The 16734-nt window shown below is 39.4% G+C and overlaps 1 protein-coding gene across 1 annotated transcript in view; it reads right to left on the bottom strand.

Annotated features, from left to right (window-relative positions):
• Positions 1-683: 683 nt before the first annotated feature.
• The window catches only part of ADGRV1 (adhesion G protein-coupled receptor V1), a 538647-nt gene continuing 522596 nt past the window's right edge, over positions 684-16734 (bottom strand). The window contains exons 88-90 of the mRNA XM_047778281.1: positions 12971-13162; positions 10647-10824; positions 684-1145 (exon numbers count right to left, since the gene is read on the bottom strand). Of these exons, the coding sequence (XP_047634237.1) occupies positions 1027-1145; positions 10647-10824; positions 12971-13162 (489 nt within the window). The 3' untranslated portion in view covers positions 684-1026. The remainder of the gene's footprint in view (positions 1146-10646; positions 10825-12970; positions 13163-16734) is intronic.

Here is a 16734-nt window from a genome sequence, read left to right as displayed (position 1 = left end):
TAAACAGTGATGACAGAACCTTTGGATATTTTAATGGAAAGTATTAACAGAACATAATTTTCTGAGATTGTTTTCAATTTTAATTTTTTCTTGAAATGATACTGATTTTCCTCAAAATACTTAAGAATTCAAAAGGCCAAAAAGTCTTTCTCAGAACAAACTTGTTTTGTTCCTAATGATTCTTTTGGAACCAGAGTCAATGAAATCATCTTGAACACAACAGTGTTTGTTCTAGGATAGACTTCCTGGTTTCTCATTACAAGACAACGAAAGACTGAAAAATCCGAACCAAGAAATATCTCTCTCAAACAAACTCTGTACTGTTTGAATGATTCTGTTCTTAGCTGTGCTAAAATGCTTGATGGAGTTATTTTTAACTGGGAACAAAATATTCATCCTGGAAAATGTTCAGATCCCTCGTTTTATAATGAGCAGAAACACATATTTTTGATGAAATATTATGCAAACTACAATATTGTGTCAACACTGGTGCAAAATCATCAACAGTCAATATATTTTATGGTTTTTAGGACTCAAAAACTTCTAGATATTGCAAAGTCTTAAATCTGGATCACCTGTATCAATGCTGGAAGAAATAGGGGTGCTGGACATCATCTAGATAGAGTGTTTCTCTGCTCAGCCATAATATTTCCTCATAAATAATGAGCCTGGGTGATGCCAAATGGATTATATTGTCTTTATTGATTATTATTATTTTGTTAAACAATGTTAGCCATGTAGGATGATTTAAAAAAACAACTAATGTCCCTGGAATATGTACATCCTATTAACTGATATAAATCAATCCTATTAACTGATATCAATCGATCCAGTCTTTCATTACAGCAGTTAATTTTCAGGTTGGACAAAGATAAGTAATTTATATACAAACACAATAATCACTTCTAGGTTAATGATCCAGTATAATTCACATATTCCTGTTAAACAGCTGCATATCCTTATAGAGTTTTAGCATAGAACCAATACAAATATGAAAATACCCTCATTCTAATGGTTACCGAGGGGCTAGAGGTGTGTGTCGGCAATGGGTATCCTTCTGAGTTCTACAATCTGGGAGTCAGTCAGGGTGCCTCCCTCCTGGCTGCCTTGACCAGATTCATTATCACTGACACTGAGACCAGCACCTGCAACAGAAAAAGAATCAACACAAAACTCCCAAATATTAGTCCTGCAAATTAGGGTCAAGTTACATTGTCAACCCACATTTATTTCTAGCAGATTGGTTAAAAAGTGGGCTACACATTTAGAATAAATATTATTAATACTTAACACTTAAAAATAAAACTATATTTTAAATTCCTTTTGGTATTTTTTAAATTTATTTTTTTTACATTTTTTATTTTTTGCCTTTTTAGGGCTGCACCTGCAGCATATGGAGGTTCCCAGGCTAGGGATCGAATCGGAGCTGTAGCCGCTGGCCTGTGCCACAGTCACAGCAATGCCAGATCTGAGCCGCATCTGCGACCTACACACGGCAATGTCAGATCCTTAACCCACTGAGGCCAGGGATCAAACCTGAGTCTTCATGGATACTAGTCAGATTCATTTCTGCTGAGCCATGACAGGAACTCCCTTTTGGTAGTTTTTATAAATAGAAATTAATTTCTAAAGACACAAATTTGGGTTCTCAATCTTTTTTTCTGTTTCCACATGGTTGACAGGTAGAACTTCTAAAGAGCCGCATTTCTTAATTGGGGGCTTACTAAAATTAAAAAAAAAAAAAACATCAGGCAGGTTATTAGAATATTTCAGTGGGGGGCAGGGAGGGAGGAAGGAGGATTTGCTGTTAGAAAACATATAACCTCCAACCCCTCATGTACTGTACCTAGAAGGTCTTTGAGCTGAGACTCAGTATGGGTAGGAATTTGAGAAGAAAACCATGTGTTGACAGCACCTGGTATCATATCAGTGCCCAGAAGACACTGGCTCTCAATGACTCAGATCTGACCCCAAGATAAAAATGCTTATGTAACACAGTGCCAAAACAGATCCACCCAAGAATCCCACAAAGCTAGCTGTTAATTACAGATAGCGATGAGAATCTCTGTTTTGAGGAAGCACCACTATTTCCCACTTTTTCACAACTCAGATAATTCATAAAAATTGACACTATGTTAGACTAACACCTTGTTATTTTTTTCTGTAATGTTCAGAGGAACACACACACATGCACACGCACACACACACACACACACACACACACACACAGAATAGGGATGTGGTCACTGGGCCTGCTGTTGGCTGACTCACTAAAGATTATGCCTCCCAGCCCCACCCCCCTGCTGGGCACAAAACTGCAAACAAGAAGCATAGTGAAAAACCAGTTGCCTGGGCAGCTGAGACTTCTCTTTCTGTCTGAGATGTAGGAGAGGCAATTCTGCAGCTGATAGCCATGGGAAGATGGTGGATCAGCTTTTTCTTAACCTACTTGGACATGAAAGTGGAAGCCCACTAAGGACCTCTTTCTAGTTGAACCCTCCCTCTTTCGGTTCTCTGTCCTTCCCACACTCTCTCTGTTAAAGGCTGCTGGTGAAACCTCACTTCCTCGCTTTGCTTCTGTGACACTGCAGTGACCCATCTCATCCTCTGATCTGTTGGCTCTTTCCAAAGCTTTTCTGCTTTCTTTCTTTTGCATCTCCTCCTGCTGTCTGACCTCTGGAGAGCTTGCCTTCAGCTCAGCTTCAAGGTCCACACAATCCACCTGACTCTTGCCTGCTATCTAGCTTAATGTCTCACCAGAGCCGCTGCTCATTCCATTTTCCCACCATGTTATTAGGTGGACATTTATGCCTAAGATGCTCTGTTTCTGCCCATCTTCCACTCTTTCTAGGAATATTAACTCAGTATCACCTCTGCTACCCATGAAGACATGATGATTCTCTTTTAAAATTTATGATTATCCCATTGGATTCTGTCTCCTAGTTCAGAGGACAGTGCCCAGCACATTGCGGGTGTGCAGTAAATGTTTGCTGAATGTATTAAACTTTGTTCTGCATCCTAGTTCTTGAAAATGCCTCTTCCCACTTTTATTGCCTGTTCTGTTCCTCTGATCCAGTCTGCATCCTGCTTCCTTCTCAGGATCAAACATTAGTTCCTACTGCCAACTGCATCAAGCCTGGAACCCTCTGCCTTGCGTTGCAGGACACTTTCAACCTGGCAGGATCTTACCACATAGACACATTCCAACCTTCCCCGACTGGAGCACTTTCTCAAAGCGATCAGTTCTCTCGAATGGTCTTGCATGTGCCATGTTAATTCTATCCTGAGCATCTTCCTGCCTGTCCATCAAAGCCCATTTACACACCCTTTCATACTTCTTTCACTAGTCCTTCAAATCAGGGAGCTGGAGGATGTACTATTTGAAAAGTGCTAGTTTATACATGAAAAAATTATTAGTCACATCCCTTTTACTCCCTTTTACATCGAATTGCCCTGATGTGGATGATAAACTGTATGATACCACTATATATAATGTACATGTGAGTCATGAAACAAAATGTATAACAAACCCATGAACTCTTCCCTGAAGTTAAGAACTAGAACACTGCCAATGACAATGTATTTTTACAAATTTAATTACTTGCCATAATTTAAAATGGATACATTTAACATTAAAAATCAGATCTGGGAGTTCCCTGGTGGCTTAGTGTGTTAAGAACCCAGCATTGACATTCTGTGGCTGTGGCCATGGGTATGACCAAAAAAATCAGATTTAGGGTTTCTCTTCAAAGAGAAGAAGGCAAGGCAACACTGGGCCTGAATTTCTGGACTGTCTAAAACAACAACAACCAAAACAAAAGTAAAAACATGGATTAGACATGACCTTCTGGTTTGTCACTGTTCTGAACGGCCCTCTTGAATCACTTACGGTATTTGTCTGGCCCTGAGGTAATACTTGAGTTTGAAGGACAAAGGGCCCATGTTTCTCTGTCAGGGAAGTGGAAGAACTGTTTAACTTAGAAGAACCTCAAAGTAGATCACTGACAGGTTGCCATTTTATAAAGCTGCTAAGGCCTAGAGCAGCTTGATCTGGGGGAGGAACTGAAGGGCTCATTAATAGTGGGATCAACTACAGAGAAACAGAGAGGACCCCAGGATCAGCATCGGGGAAGAACGGGGCTTGATGAAAAAACCAGCACCAACTCCCTCTGATTGCACAGTTGGCCTGCTCTAAATGCCACCAGGAATGCATAAGCATTTGTCCGCCATTGGGGAAAAACACAGGAGAAAGAAGTTCTGAACTGAGAGCCTGCTGAGCAGACCATGAGGGATTGGAGCACCCAAGCTGAATCCTGAGCTGGGAGATTCAGCGTGGGGTACAGCTTCACAAGCAAACGGGTGTCACCAGCTTGTTCAGTAGGCCAGAGCTCTGGGAGATGGCAGCAGGTTCTAGCCCCAGCCTCCCCTTGAGTCATCACATCTGTATGGCTCACCTCACTCTCCTTTTCAATTTCCTCCCAGGTAGCATAAATGCACAATACTCTCATCCCAATCCCTCGTTAAGACTCAGAAAGGACACATATTACAGACAAATAAGACACGGCAGGACTGGGAGTAGCCCAGGTTTCTTGTCTCCTTGTTATTCATTCAATGGTCTAGGAAAGTATTTGGCAGTGAATGTTCTGATTTTTCTGAAAGGTATTTTTGTGCCTATATTTTAAGCCAAAATGTCATGAGAAATCCCACAACTGTGATAATGCTCTCCCCCTTGGTAAACTGGACAGGTAGAGTCAAAGGAATGATAGGTAATAATTCACATTCATCTAGCATCTCTCCTTTCCTCAACATCTCAACATACTTTAGTTATGAAAGCTAGATGACTAATCCTTTTTACAGACATAGAGACTGAGTGGGGATCAGACAGATTCATTGAGCTGCCCATGTCACACAGCAGGGAAGTCACAGAATGAAGATAGCCAATTGGTCTTCTGGCTCCCAGTGTAGGGTGTTGTCTGCAAAACCCAGTATGGCCTCTTATGGAAGCAGCTCTAATCATGTGACTTCTTTGTCCCCCAGGTTTGAAGTGTTCATCAAAAAAAGATAATAGACCACAGGATCTAACACAGGGTTCTCTGACCTCAAAGCCCATTCTTATTTTCTATGGCCTTTTAAAATGTAAAATGATATACAAATTTATAGATTAAATTTCAAATTCCTGGCACATATTCAATCACCAACCTATTTCACTCAATAGTTACCGTGCAGTAAACACTCAGGTATTACAGAATACATACAAACATTTAAAGTTGTATTGAAGCATAAAAATAAATTGAATCCAACAAAAATTTATAACACATACTGAATTTCTTTACATAGACTCTCATCTCCAAACTCCATGAAACCTCATAAACTAATTATAAAAATCCTTATCTGATAAATGAGGAGACTGAAAGTCATACAGATAATAGACTATAGGCGTTCCCATCACGGCTCAGCTGAAACAAATCTGACTAGGAACCATGAGGTTGCAGGTTTGATCCCTGGCCTTGCTCAGTGGATTAAGGATCCAGCGTTGCTGTGAGCTGTGGTGTAGGTCGCAGACTCGGCTTGGATCTAGCATTGCTATAGCTATGGCACAGGCTGGCAGCTGTAGCTTTGATTAAACCCCTAGCCTGGGAACCTCCATATGCGTGGGAGTGGCCCTAAAAAGACAAAATAAAATAAAATTTAAAAAATAGAACTTAAGCCTTAAAAAAAAAAAAAGCTAATAGTCCATAGGATTTAACACAGGGCTCTCTGACCCCAAAGCCCATTCTTATTTTCTATGGCCTTTTAAAATGTACGATATACAAAGGTTCTATTCCTTCAATGTACTTTTGAGGAAAAATAATCAAAACCTTTCCAAATTTTACTTTTCCGCCTTGATGGCTGCCTAACTCTGTTTAGTACACTGAGCTGCAGAAGTTTTTGAAGTTAAGTAAGTCCTTGTGGTTTTATGCAATGTCACTGAAAGAGAAATTTATTAATGAGTTCTTTGCGGAGTTCGAGTATTTGGACTTTGATTCTGAATGTTTTCATTTGTGTACAAGGACATGCTACTTATTTTCTTCTGAATCAAAAAGAAGTCCATTTAGCTGTTTCCAGTAGGGAAATGTTTACCATGACATTTGTGTCACTGGCCTGAGGTAAAATTGGGAAGTTAAGGGACCAGAGATACTGGAGAGTCAGAGTAATCTTGCTGGGAGAAGCCCCTGCGAAGAAAGACCCTGTTTCTATGCTCCCAGCTTGACATTTTCTAGAATCTGGTGAGCTTTGGATCAACATAAATATGCCAGGACTCAAAATGCTTCCTGTTAGAGATGTAAACAGAGGGCATGCCCTCCCATCCTGGACTCACCCTCTCTGTTGGCTGAGTCTGTTCTAGTTAGTTCAGCACCTTCTCCCATTGCCTACAATGAAGTCTGTATCAGGATCACTGTTCTCATTCTCCTAAAGTCCTGGCTGGGGACACTGATGATCCATTGGGAAGTTCTATTTAAATAACTAATAATAACTAGGGCACCACTGTCTAGAACTGACTGTCTCACTTGCTTGTGAAGAGGCCGATACACTTTGAGAACAACTAATTGAAGGAAATGTCTGTCCTCTTTTCAGAGTGAAATGCGAATTTCTCATAGAAAAATAATTTCTTTTAGAAATGAAAAGGTCAATGATGTTTTCTTTTTCATTGTGTGTGTGTTTGTTTTTAAAAAAATTCAATATGGTTAAAATTCAAATGGAAAAAGAAGTCCATTACTGGCTTTGGGAAAAGGGCTTCTATTTTATACCAATTCAATGAATTTCAAACAAAAAATATAATTCATTAGGATGAAATTCTGTGTTGGGAGTGGAAAGGTAAGAAAGTTCAAAGAGAAAAGAGAATGGTATAAAATTTCCAACTGTAAAAGAAAAGCCTGTTCATATAGATTTAAAATAAAGTGAATGACAGTGGGTACTGAATTGCTCTGGTACTTAGACTTCCTTGTTATTAGTTTGAAAGAAAAACGTAAACTTTTTAAAAAAGCACTAAAATGTATAATACAGTGGATATTACATCGCTTGATGCTATTTCAATTTATGATAAAAACCTTCAGCTGTTTGTTTCCATGTATGCAAAGTGTAACATGGCTTTTCAAAGTTGTTTAGAGGTTGAAATGAAAGACTGGGAAGACCCGCCTATTTGACTGGGAGTGGCCCACAGTTAAGTGGACCTGAGACAGGTCAAGGTTTGCAAACCCAGGCATCACAGAGGTCAGGCAGGCTAACATAATGCAGTGATACAGGTCTGCTGGGCACTGGACAAATCGAAGAACATATGTCCTATCTTAAGGGGCATCCATTACTCAGCTCCAATTAAGAAATATTGTGCTAGATTTTAAGCACTCTACTGCTAGATTTTTTTTTTAAAAGAAATTCTGGGTTTTTATATCTCTTAATTTTTGAATTTTGGCTAAAAAAAATTAAAGTGCAATGAAGTTCACCTAAAGCTCCCTGATGGCCCTAAGCTGGCCAGTGTGTCAATTGTGCATTCCCCTGTGGATGAAGGGGTAGGTGGTCTGGTCCTTTGATTTAACCATATTTCATGATGGAAGTAGAGGGTAGTGCTTGACTATAGTACTTTTTCTAAAAATAGATGAAGCTTAGTGTTAGAGACTTCTATTTTGGTCTTTTTAAGTCTTTACTTCCTAACGAGTTTAGTGAACTCTAAGGAATGCTAAATTCAGTCTATAAGTAAGTGAATGGAATGCATTTAATACTTGTTTTATACACACACACGCACACACACACACACCCAGATCTAATTTAATTATGTTGCAAGAATTCATTTTATGCTTCCAGAGTTGTAACATCAACTGAGTGTCTTGGAGTGCTGGGGACATAAGCTGCCATGAGAATTCTTTGTAATGTGAAAACTCTTTCAGTCCTAACTTGAGTGAGCATTTTTATATAATTGTTCCTTCCCTTCTGCAGGAAACTCTGGTCTCTCTAGTTGTTGTGCTAACCAACCATGCTACAGTGTCCTCTGCGGGATGCTATTTTATTCACCTTTTTGTTTTGTTTTGTTTTGTTTTTGTTAATAGCTGCACCTGTGGCATATGGAAGTTCTCAGGCTAGTGATTAAATTGGAGCTGACTGCCAACCTGCACCACAGCCTCAGCAACTCGGGATCTGAGCCACGTCTGTGACCAACACTACAGCTCACAGTATTGTGGGATCCTTAACCCACTAAGCGAGCCCAAGGATTGAACCCACATCCTAATGGATCCTAGTCGGGTTCATTACAACTAAGCCACACTGGACTTATTCACCCTTTAAAAGTAGGTATCATATAAGATGCTCTTTTTGTTTCCTTTCCTTTCTCATGTTTTCCCTTCGTCCTCCTCCCCTCCCTTCCTCACCTCTTTTCTTTCTATCTCTTAGCTTTTACTCTTCCAGACTAAACTTATTCATCCCCATAGCTTCAGCTGGATTCTCTGCATGATGCATTTCAGATTGCCTTCAACTCTCGTTCCTCGCCAAAGACCTCAACTTGATTATTGAAGAGCCACTAGGCCAAACGATCAAACTATCCACATCTGAGCTCATTGGTTTTCCCCTGAAAACAAAAAAACAAATGCTCTATACACACTTCCTCAGTCTCCTATGTGGGAAGCATGAGCTTTTGCTGACTGTCCTCTAAGCGTTTCCTCAGCATTTCTCTTATTTTTCTTTTCGCTCTCCAGATCTAAGGCCTAAATCTTCTTCCCTTGGACCACTGTAACCACCTCCCAGCCTTTCTGATTTTGCTTCTAAATTTACTCTTCAGACTTTCATGAGAGTAATTTTGCCTCAAAACCAGTGGGAACACGCTGTTCCTCTCCTCAAAAACCTCCAGGGCTCACTGGGTTCTATAAAAATCCCACCCCTTATCGTGGCATCTGAAGAGTGTTTTAATATCATGCAGGATATCAGTAAGTGTTCTGCTCTCCCAAATGCATCTATCACTAAATGTGCTCTGGAAGCTCCAGGTTCAATCAAGTGAAGGGGGTTTCCTTAGTCTAGTCATTTTGGAGCTGCTAAAATGCTCAGGTGAATTGTGATTCTCTGCAGTTTCCCAAATATATCTGATGCTTTCACCAAAGAGCTCTACAAAGAGCTCGGGGAGGGTGCTCACTGAAACCCAGAGAAACTACAGTAAAGTATCAATAATGCAGGTAAACTACCCTCCAGGCTTTTCTCTTGATCCCTGGCTTCACCCACTCTCCACCCCAGCCACACTGCATGCTTGTCCTCCCTGAGCAGGAGTGTACCCCTCACCCCCGGATTTTGGATAATCCTATTCGCTAGGTCTGCAGCACCTTTCCTCTACGCTTTACTTACTTAAAACCTACATAAGAGCCAAGGGAGAAGCATTTTTTTTAAAAAGTGCTTTGAAAATAGAATGTGTACATGCATGTGTAACTGGATCACTATGCTGTACAGCAGAAAAAAAAATTGTATTGGGGAAATAATTAAAAACATAAAATAAAATTTTTAAAAAAAGTGCTTTGATATCCTCAATAATTAATAATTCTTTGCACAACTCTTTTTTATGTCAGGTTTGTGCAAATGTCTATTCCTTTAAGTTTCACTTTTCTTTCTTTCTTTGTCTTTTAGGGCTGCACCTGTGGCATTTGGAAGTTCCTGGGCTAGAGGTTGAATAGGAGCTACAGCTGCCTGCCACAGCCACAGCCAGATCCGAGCCACATCTGCAACCTACGCCGAAGCTTGCAGGAACACTGGATCTTTAACCCACTGACCGAGGTCTGGGATTGAACCCACATCCTCATGGATCTTAGTTGGTTTTTAACATGGCTGAGCCACAATAGGGACTCCTTTCCTTCTTTCCTTCCCCCCTCCCTTTCTATTATGCATTCATTTTCCAATATCTACAAAAGGTTTACCAAGTGGCAAGCACTAATCTGAGTCTGGGGATATATACAGCAGAATGTACTTTTGATGAATGACTTCAATAGGTTCACCTGAGCATGGACAAATCTTCTTGCTTGTTTGTACATCTAGAAATGAAAAGTTCACTTAACTTATTATAACAACGTCAGTTCAACATTTTTATGAGGGCAAAAAAAAAAAGGGTGCATATATGATTTGAAAATAACTATCCACTGGGATCACAGATTGAGTGGAGTCAAATGTACAGGATGAGCCAGTGAAATTCTATATGTGATGGCACTTTGAGAACTGTAGAACTATATGAGGCCCATTATGTGGCCTTGGAAAGTTTCTGCTTCAAAGAGACTGCTTAAGAATTTCCCTTTGGCAGGTCAGAGGCAAAGCTCTCTCCATGAGAGCCCCACCAGATTCTCACAGCCCTGAATTTGTCTTAGTAACATCCTGGTATTCCAGCAAGATTCCAGTGAAGAGATATTTACATCAAGTTAGAGTATATCTTTTTCTTAAAAAGAAAATTATAAATTATTTTTAGGTTGTCTTATATTTGGTGCCAAGAACAAAATATCCTAGAATTTGGCGGGGATTAGGAATGGGTCATGAGAATGAGGATGTGCTAAGGGTGACAGATTGAACTTTTGCAACTTCATGGGAAGACGATATAAACTGTGCTGCAGCAAGGTGCCTACTTCTAACGGGGTTTGTGAGTTCACACATACCTGTTTTGAGTGCAAATATCAAGTCATCAAATTCCTGGGACTCTTCGTCGGCTATCAGTGATCCTTGGCCATAGACATCAGAGGAAGAGAATGTGGCACCATTTTGAGGGCTCGGCTTTAAGCCAGGGCTGGCCTGACTGCCTTGCTGGAAGGATGCTCTCTCCCAGTCAGGTGGCACCTTTTTGGGTTGGGGTTGAGAGAAAAGGAAACCGTAATATGAGTACATATATATTTATCCTAAAATCTATGGGAATCATTTATCTCTACCTCCCATTGCAAAGACCAGTGAAAGGGTTGTTGAACCGTTTAGAATTAAGACTTTTAATTTTACCTTTGATCCTTAGAAAAGTATGTCTCTGCATCTAGTCATGCTAAACCGTTTCTCTAATAGGATTACTTGTAGGTTTCTATGCTATCAAATGTGGAGAAAGAGAATGATTTTTTAGCCCAATCAGAACATTCATTTTTTTCATAGGACATGTACAAAGAAAACTGTTAAACATGTAAGAACTGGAGAAGAATCCTGATAATATTTAAGATACAACATAGAATTTTAAGTAGAGTAGCTATCTATAAGGACATACTGAATTGAAAAAAAAAAGTTCCTGATGGAATTCTGAACTCCTCCTTTTTAAAATTAAATGATTAAAAAAGACACTGCTATAATGAAAAGATTATACTGACAAATAACCCCTCAATCCTTCCTTTCCTAATGCATTCCCTTCTCTGCTTGGCTTTCCAGAATGTCTCTGCCAGTCCCTCGGCTGGATCAAGGCCAATTCTAAGCCTCCAAGGAATGCAAAACACACTTCAGGGTTTGCCATTGTGCTCCACCCAAAATGAACGTTTAAGCAGTTAGGCTCAGGCCAGGAATTGAGCTGTCACAGCTGCTGCCTCCCAATATAAGGTTTTCTGAGAGATTGTAGGGCTGCCTTACAAGGAAAAAAAATGATTTGAGGGCTGGAAAAGTACACTTGACAGAAGATGAAACCTAAAAATATTTCACTAAGAAGCTGAACATCTGGACTAGCACATTCAATACAGTGATGGTTCAATACAGCACGGGGATGCTACAAATGCTTTATATCTTTGTTCTCTATTATAGTAGCCACCAGACACACATGGCTACTAAGCACTTGAACTTGGCCAGAAGTGACTGATGAAGTGAATTTTAATGTTATTTAATTCTGTTTAGCTTAAACTTAGCTACACAAGACTTAATGGCTAATACATAGTTCAGATCTAGACAAATGCTAGATGGGGTAGCCAAGCAAAGAGACAAAAAAAAAAAAATTTTTTTTTTGAATTGCTGATCCTGAAATATTGTTATCAACTGTGATGTGAAAATAATTCAGTTTCACATTTTTAAGAACTTTGAGGATATAAAAATGCTACGAGAATTCTAAACTTGTAAGGGTACTAAACACATATCTCAATTTTTAAATGCGGTACTTTATTTGTGATTACTTACCTGAATTTTCACCTGACATAAATAAAATTACTTTCTACATTAACATGGAAGACAAAAAAGTATCACTGAGCAGATCGATTAACTATCTACCTACTTAACTATCTATAAACTCTTCTCAGATAGATGTACTTTGATTTCCTGTTATTTTTCAGGTTGCTAACACAAATGCTGTTCCCCCTGGGCAATTTAATAGAGAGAGGGCAACATGAGCTATGTAAGAAATGGTGGGCAAGCACGTCTTGGGCACTGCAGAAGTGGTCAAGCATAGGATTACCATGTCTTCCTGGACAAATGTCTTCAGCTACATTTTGAAATATGAGCAGTAGTGCCACTGCTATGGCGGCCCGACTGATAGGTTGGTGATTTAGACACAGGAACCCCAAATGATGCGGACAGAGGACAACGGGAGGTTTGTTTGAGGGTTTGCTGTGACTAAAGTAGTGAATTGGGATGGATAAAGGAAGAGAGCCTCGAAAATATTTTTAGGAAGAAAGAGTATTTGAAAAGCCATTTCTGAAGCAGATTTCATCACTGCCATGTCAAACTGGGAAGCTTTTGAAGAAAGAGATGACAAATTATGCTCTGACAAACCACTGATCAGTAGTGTTCACTAAGCAAAGAGGAAAAAGAATTAAATAACAGACATGATACTGCAGTACTCACATCAAATACCAGAGATCAGAGAATGTCAGTAGGAAAAGAATTTACAAGTTCCGTGGCATCATTTAACTTGTACCCTTTATAAAAGAGAAAGGTTGTATATGAAAGAGAGAGAGAGATTCAGAGAGAGAAAGACCAAAAAAAAAAAAAAGAGAGAGAGAGAGAGAGATAGAGAAAGAGCAAGGGCAGGCACCTCCTCCATAGCACTGATAAGATTCTGTGTGGACTTGCTGATTTCCCCTCCGGCAGGAGGCATTCCGCTCCCGGGTGTGAAGAAGGCTGTGCTGGGCCCTGGGTGCCCATTCATTTCCACTGTGTAGCTGGCCTTCATCGGACAACATGTCTGGTTGTGTAGAATGAAATAAACCACAAAAACGTAAAGTCCCTGCAACAGAAAGAACACCAGCATGTCAAAGGAAGTTCTGCTATCAGAACTAAATAATAAACATGATTGTAAGCACAGCTGATATTCTACAAGTATTCTCCAAATTCTACAGCAAACCAAGAATTACAGAACATGTTAGAAGTCTAGTAAGACGCCATTGTAAATTTCTGAAGGTCACACAAGGTCTCCAGTGTCATTGGAGAAAACTGCCCTCTCGCTCACAAGCCATTTTTTTCTTGGTTAAAACCATCTAGCTCTACTCATATGTGGAAACAGAATTACAGAAGTCTATCTGATAAGCTGTGTACGTTTTGTTTTAGAGGGCAAACCTCTGGCTTTCCAAAAAAAATTATGGTCTTTTCCCACTTTTACACTTATTTTCATTTTTTTCTTAGCAAAATGGTTAAAGTGAGATACTAATGCTCTAGCCACCGTGGAGACTGATAGAAGAGCAACACTAAACAAGCCTTCAGATTTTGTCTATGTATCTCAACTACTTATCTCATTTGCAAATAAAATCACGGGGTAGGGACTCAGAGGAATTCTATGGATTGCTTAATATGTAGCATGTGTAGCTTCTCAGTAAATGTAACATGAGAACAACAAAGCCATCTTGTGCATTCTTAAACATGGGCTGGCCCTTTAAATTCTTTTGCAACCAGTCAAACTCTTGACAATTGCTCTGCTTCCATCACAGAAAACAACTCACATTTTGCAATTGTGCTCCAGACAGTGCCTACACTGGCTTTCCTTCATGATTTCTACAAGGGATCTACTGTATACTTCTAATGGTGGTTCTATAAAGCTTGGTAATTTTGACCTTTACATTCAGCCAAAAAAAATATGTTAAAATGTGCCTTTTGTATCTGTTAATTCTGATGTTTAAGTTGGGAAGCAAGTAAGAATCTCCTTAGTTACTACAAGTCTTAAATTAATCCACAAACATGAAAGCAAGACACTCAGCTTACTAAAGGAAAAAAGGAGTTAATGCCAAGATTCTTCATAAAACACTAATAAGTATCATTATTTTGAGAAGTTTGCAGTCTCCCATAGTTCCTAATATTTCTAATAGTGTAGAGGCAGTAAAGCAAATGATACTGTGGGCTGGGAACTTTTTATCTGCTGGTATAAATAGTAAAAAGTCTATTAGAAAATACTCAAAGTACAAGAATTACAACTAACTTTTTTTTTTTTTTTTTGGTCTTTTTAGGGCCACACCCACAACATATGGAGGTTCCCAGGCTAGGGGTCTAATTGGAGCTGTAGCCGCAGGCCTAAACCAGAGCCGAGCTGAGTCTGTGACCTACACCGCTGCTCACGGCAACACCAGATCCTTAACCCACTAAGGGAGGCCAGGGATCGAACCCGCAACCTCATGGTTTCTAGTCAGATTTGCTTCCACTGCACCACAACGGGAACGCCACAACTAAGTTTTAATGTAAAATGATATTAGAGAACAGTCTGCACGGTATGAATGCTAGCCTTTGATCTGTGTTGCCATTTCTGGAATACTGTTATAAATTAGGCTTTTCTCCTCTTTCTACCAAAATGACCCCTTCCGAGCTGGCATCCAGTTTATATAATTAACAAATATGTTTTAAAATCAGTGTTAATTTGCTAAAAATATTTTTAAATGTAATTACTCTAACCATGATATAAAATTAGTAACAGAAACATTCAGTTCCTTTTGAATTAGGGTTGCTTTGTTTTTTTAGAAACATTAATATTCTAAATTAAGTAGGGCAAGTGAATTAGTTTCACATGCAAGTGATATCATGAACATGTTTCTTAGTAGAAACAAATCTTCCTGAAAACACACACACACACACACATCCAAAATTTTCTTGTACAAGTAATTTTTCACATGGGTATGACCTAATTACATTGGCTAAAGCAATAGACAAAACAGGAAAAAAAAATTAAACTGTCAGCCTTAAAAATTGTGAGAATGTCACTGATTTATTTCAGGATTTCTCTAAGTGTCACTAAGTGATAGGGTAAAAGCTAGATCAGGAAACAAAAACCATGCCCTAAAAATCCATCTCCAAGGACCCATTTGTTAAAACAGCACATTCTCCCTTGTTTGTTTTTATATCTAGCCTTTTGTGCTTCAGAGAAAGAACTGCCTGCTGAAAATAACTTGCATGTGAAAACTGCATTTTTTTCTTAAAAGCATATTTACATAAAGAGTAAATATTTTGCATCTTTTAGATGTGCACTGGGCAACATAAACTCTGTTAACATGGAAAGAAAAGCATGTTTCAGTGTAGATTTGGCATTTGCCTGTGTCCAGCCCAGGCTGGGCAAATAGAGAAAAAGGACCTTCATTATCCAAAGTACTCAGCTGTGGAGGTTTCTGACCTCAGAGGAAAAACAAGTCCTTATTGCAAACTCTGTATGTTAAATCTCAGGCTCTCCTTTGTATGGTATTCTGTCAAAGAATTTTTTTTTTTCTTTTTTTGGCTTTTGGCTTTTGTCTTTTTAGAGCCACTCCCACAGGCATATGGAGGTTCCCAGGCTAGGGGTTGAATCAGAGCTGCCAGTCTATACCACAGCTGCAGCAACTCAGGATCCAAGCAAAGACTTCGACCTACACCACAGATCATGGCAACCTTAACCTACTGAGCAAGGCCAGGGATTGAACCCAAGTCCTCATGGATACTAGTCAGGTTCGTTAACCACTGAGTCATGACCGAAACTCCTGTCAAGGAACTTTAAGAGAGAATCTAGAATCTCAATGATTCAATTCACTGTGCTGACCACCCTCTATGTGCACTGGCAGCCAATGAGATACAAGGACAGATCCCTTGGCTCCAACTGCTCAGTTGCTCACAAAGACAACACTACCCTACAAAATCATAGGTTCACTGTTTCAAAAGCAGGGCATGTATAATTCATCTGTTGTTCTTATTCTTTCCTTAGTGAAAGTTCACAGAGAAAGGAATTCTAACTGTGCACTACTGTTTTTTGTTTTGTTTTGTTTTGTTTTTTGGCCGTGCCTGCAGCATACATATGTTCTAGGGCCAAGAATTGAACCTAAGTTACAGCAGCAACACTGGATCCTTAAGCCACTGAGCCACCAGGGAACTCCATGCATTGCTGTTTTGATGATTTTACTAGATCTCCTACTCCAGTGATGAAAAATGCTTTCCAAAGTCTTTAGTTATATTGTATCTTGATTGATCATACCCACTTTGGCCAATTTTGGATTTCTTTTGATCCAGAAGTTTAAACTTACTAGCAAACATTCAGTGAGACACAGATGAGACCACAGTGGTTTACAGGAGTTAATAAATATTCTCAATATCATCAAGAAGTAAATAAGTACCGGCGATTTTGGCTGCTTATCTCAATAATTTATGCTGGTTCCATATGAAGTAGAAAAGAATCAACATCTTACTTGACAAATTTACCCAAGAAGTGGTGGCAGAAAGTACGTAAAACAGGAAGTTGATTAACCAGCCTGCCTCTGAAGGAAGAGAAGTTGTGGAGCTTCATACCGATTTGAAAAACTCAGATGAATGTCCCCTCTAAGGACTAAGACACAATCTTAGTCTATATTAGACTAAAAA

Source organism: Phacochoerus africanus, chromosome 4 (genome assembly GCF_016906955.1).
Source record: "Phacochoerus africanus isolate WHEZ1 chromosome 4, ROS_Pafr_v1, whole genome shotgun sequence".
Taxonomy (NCBI): domain Eukaryota; kingdom Metazoa; phylum Chordata; class Mammalia; order Artiodactyla; family Suidae; genus Phacochoerus; species Phacochoerus africanus.
The sequence above is the reverse complement of the archived record's forward strand: the minus strand, read 5'-3'. Positions and strand labels throughout refer to the sequence as shown.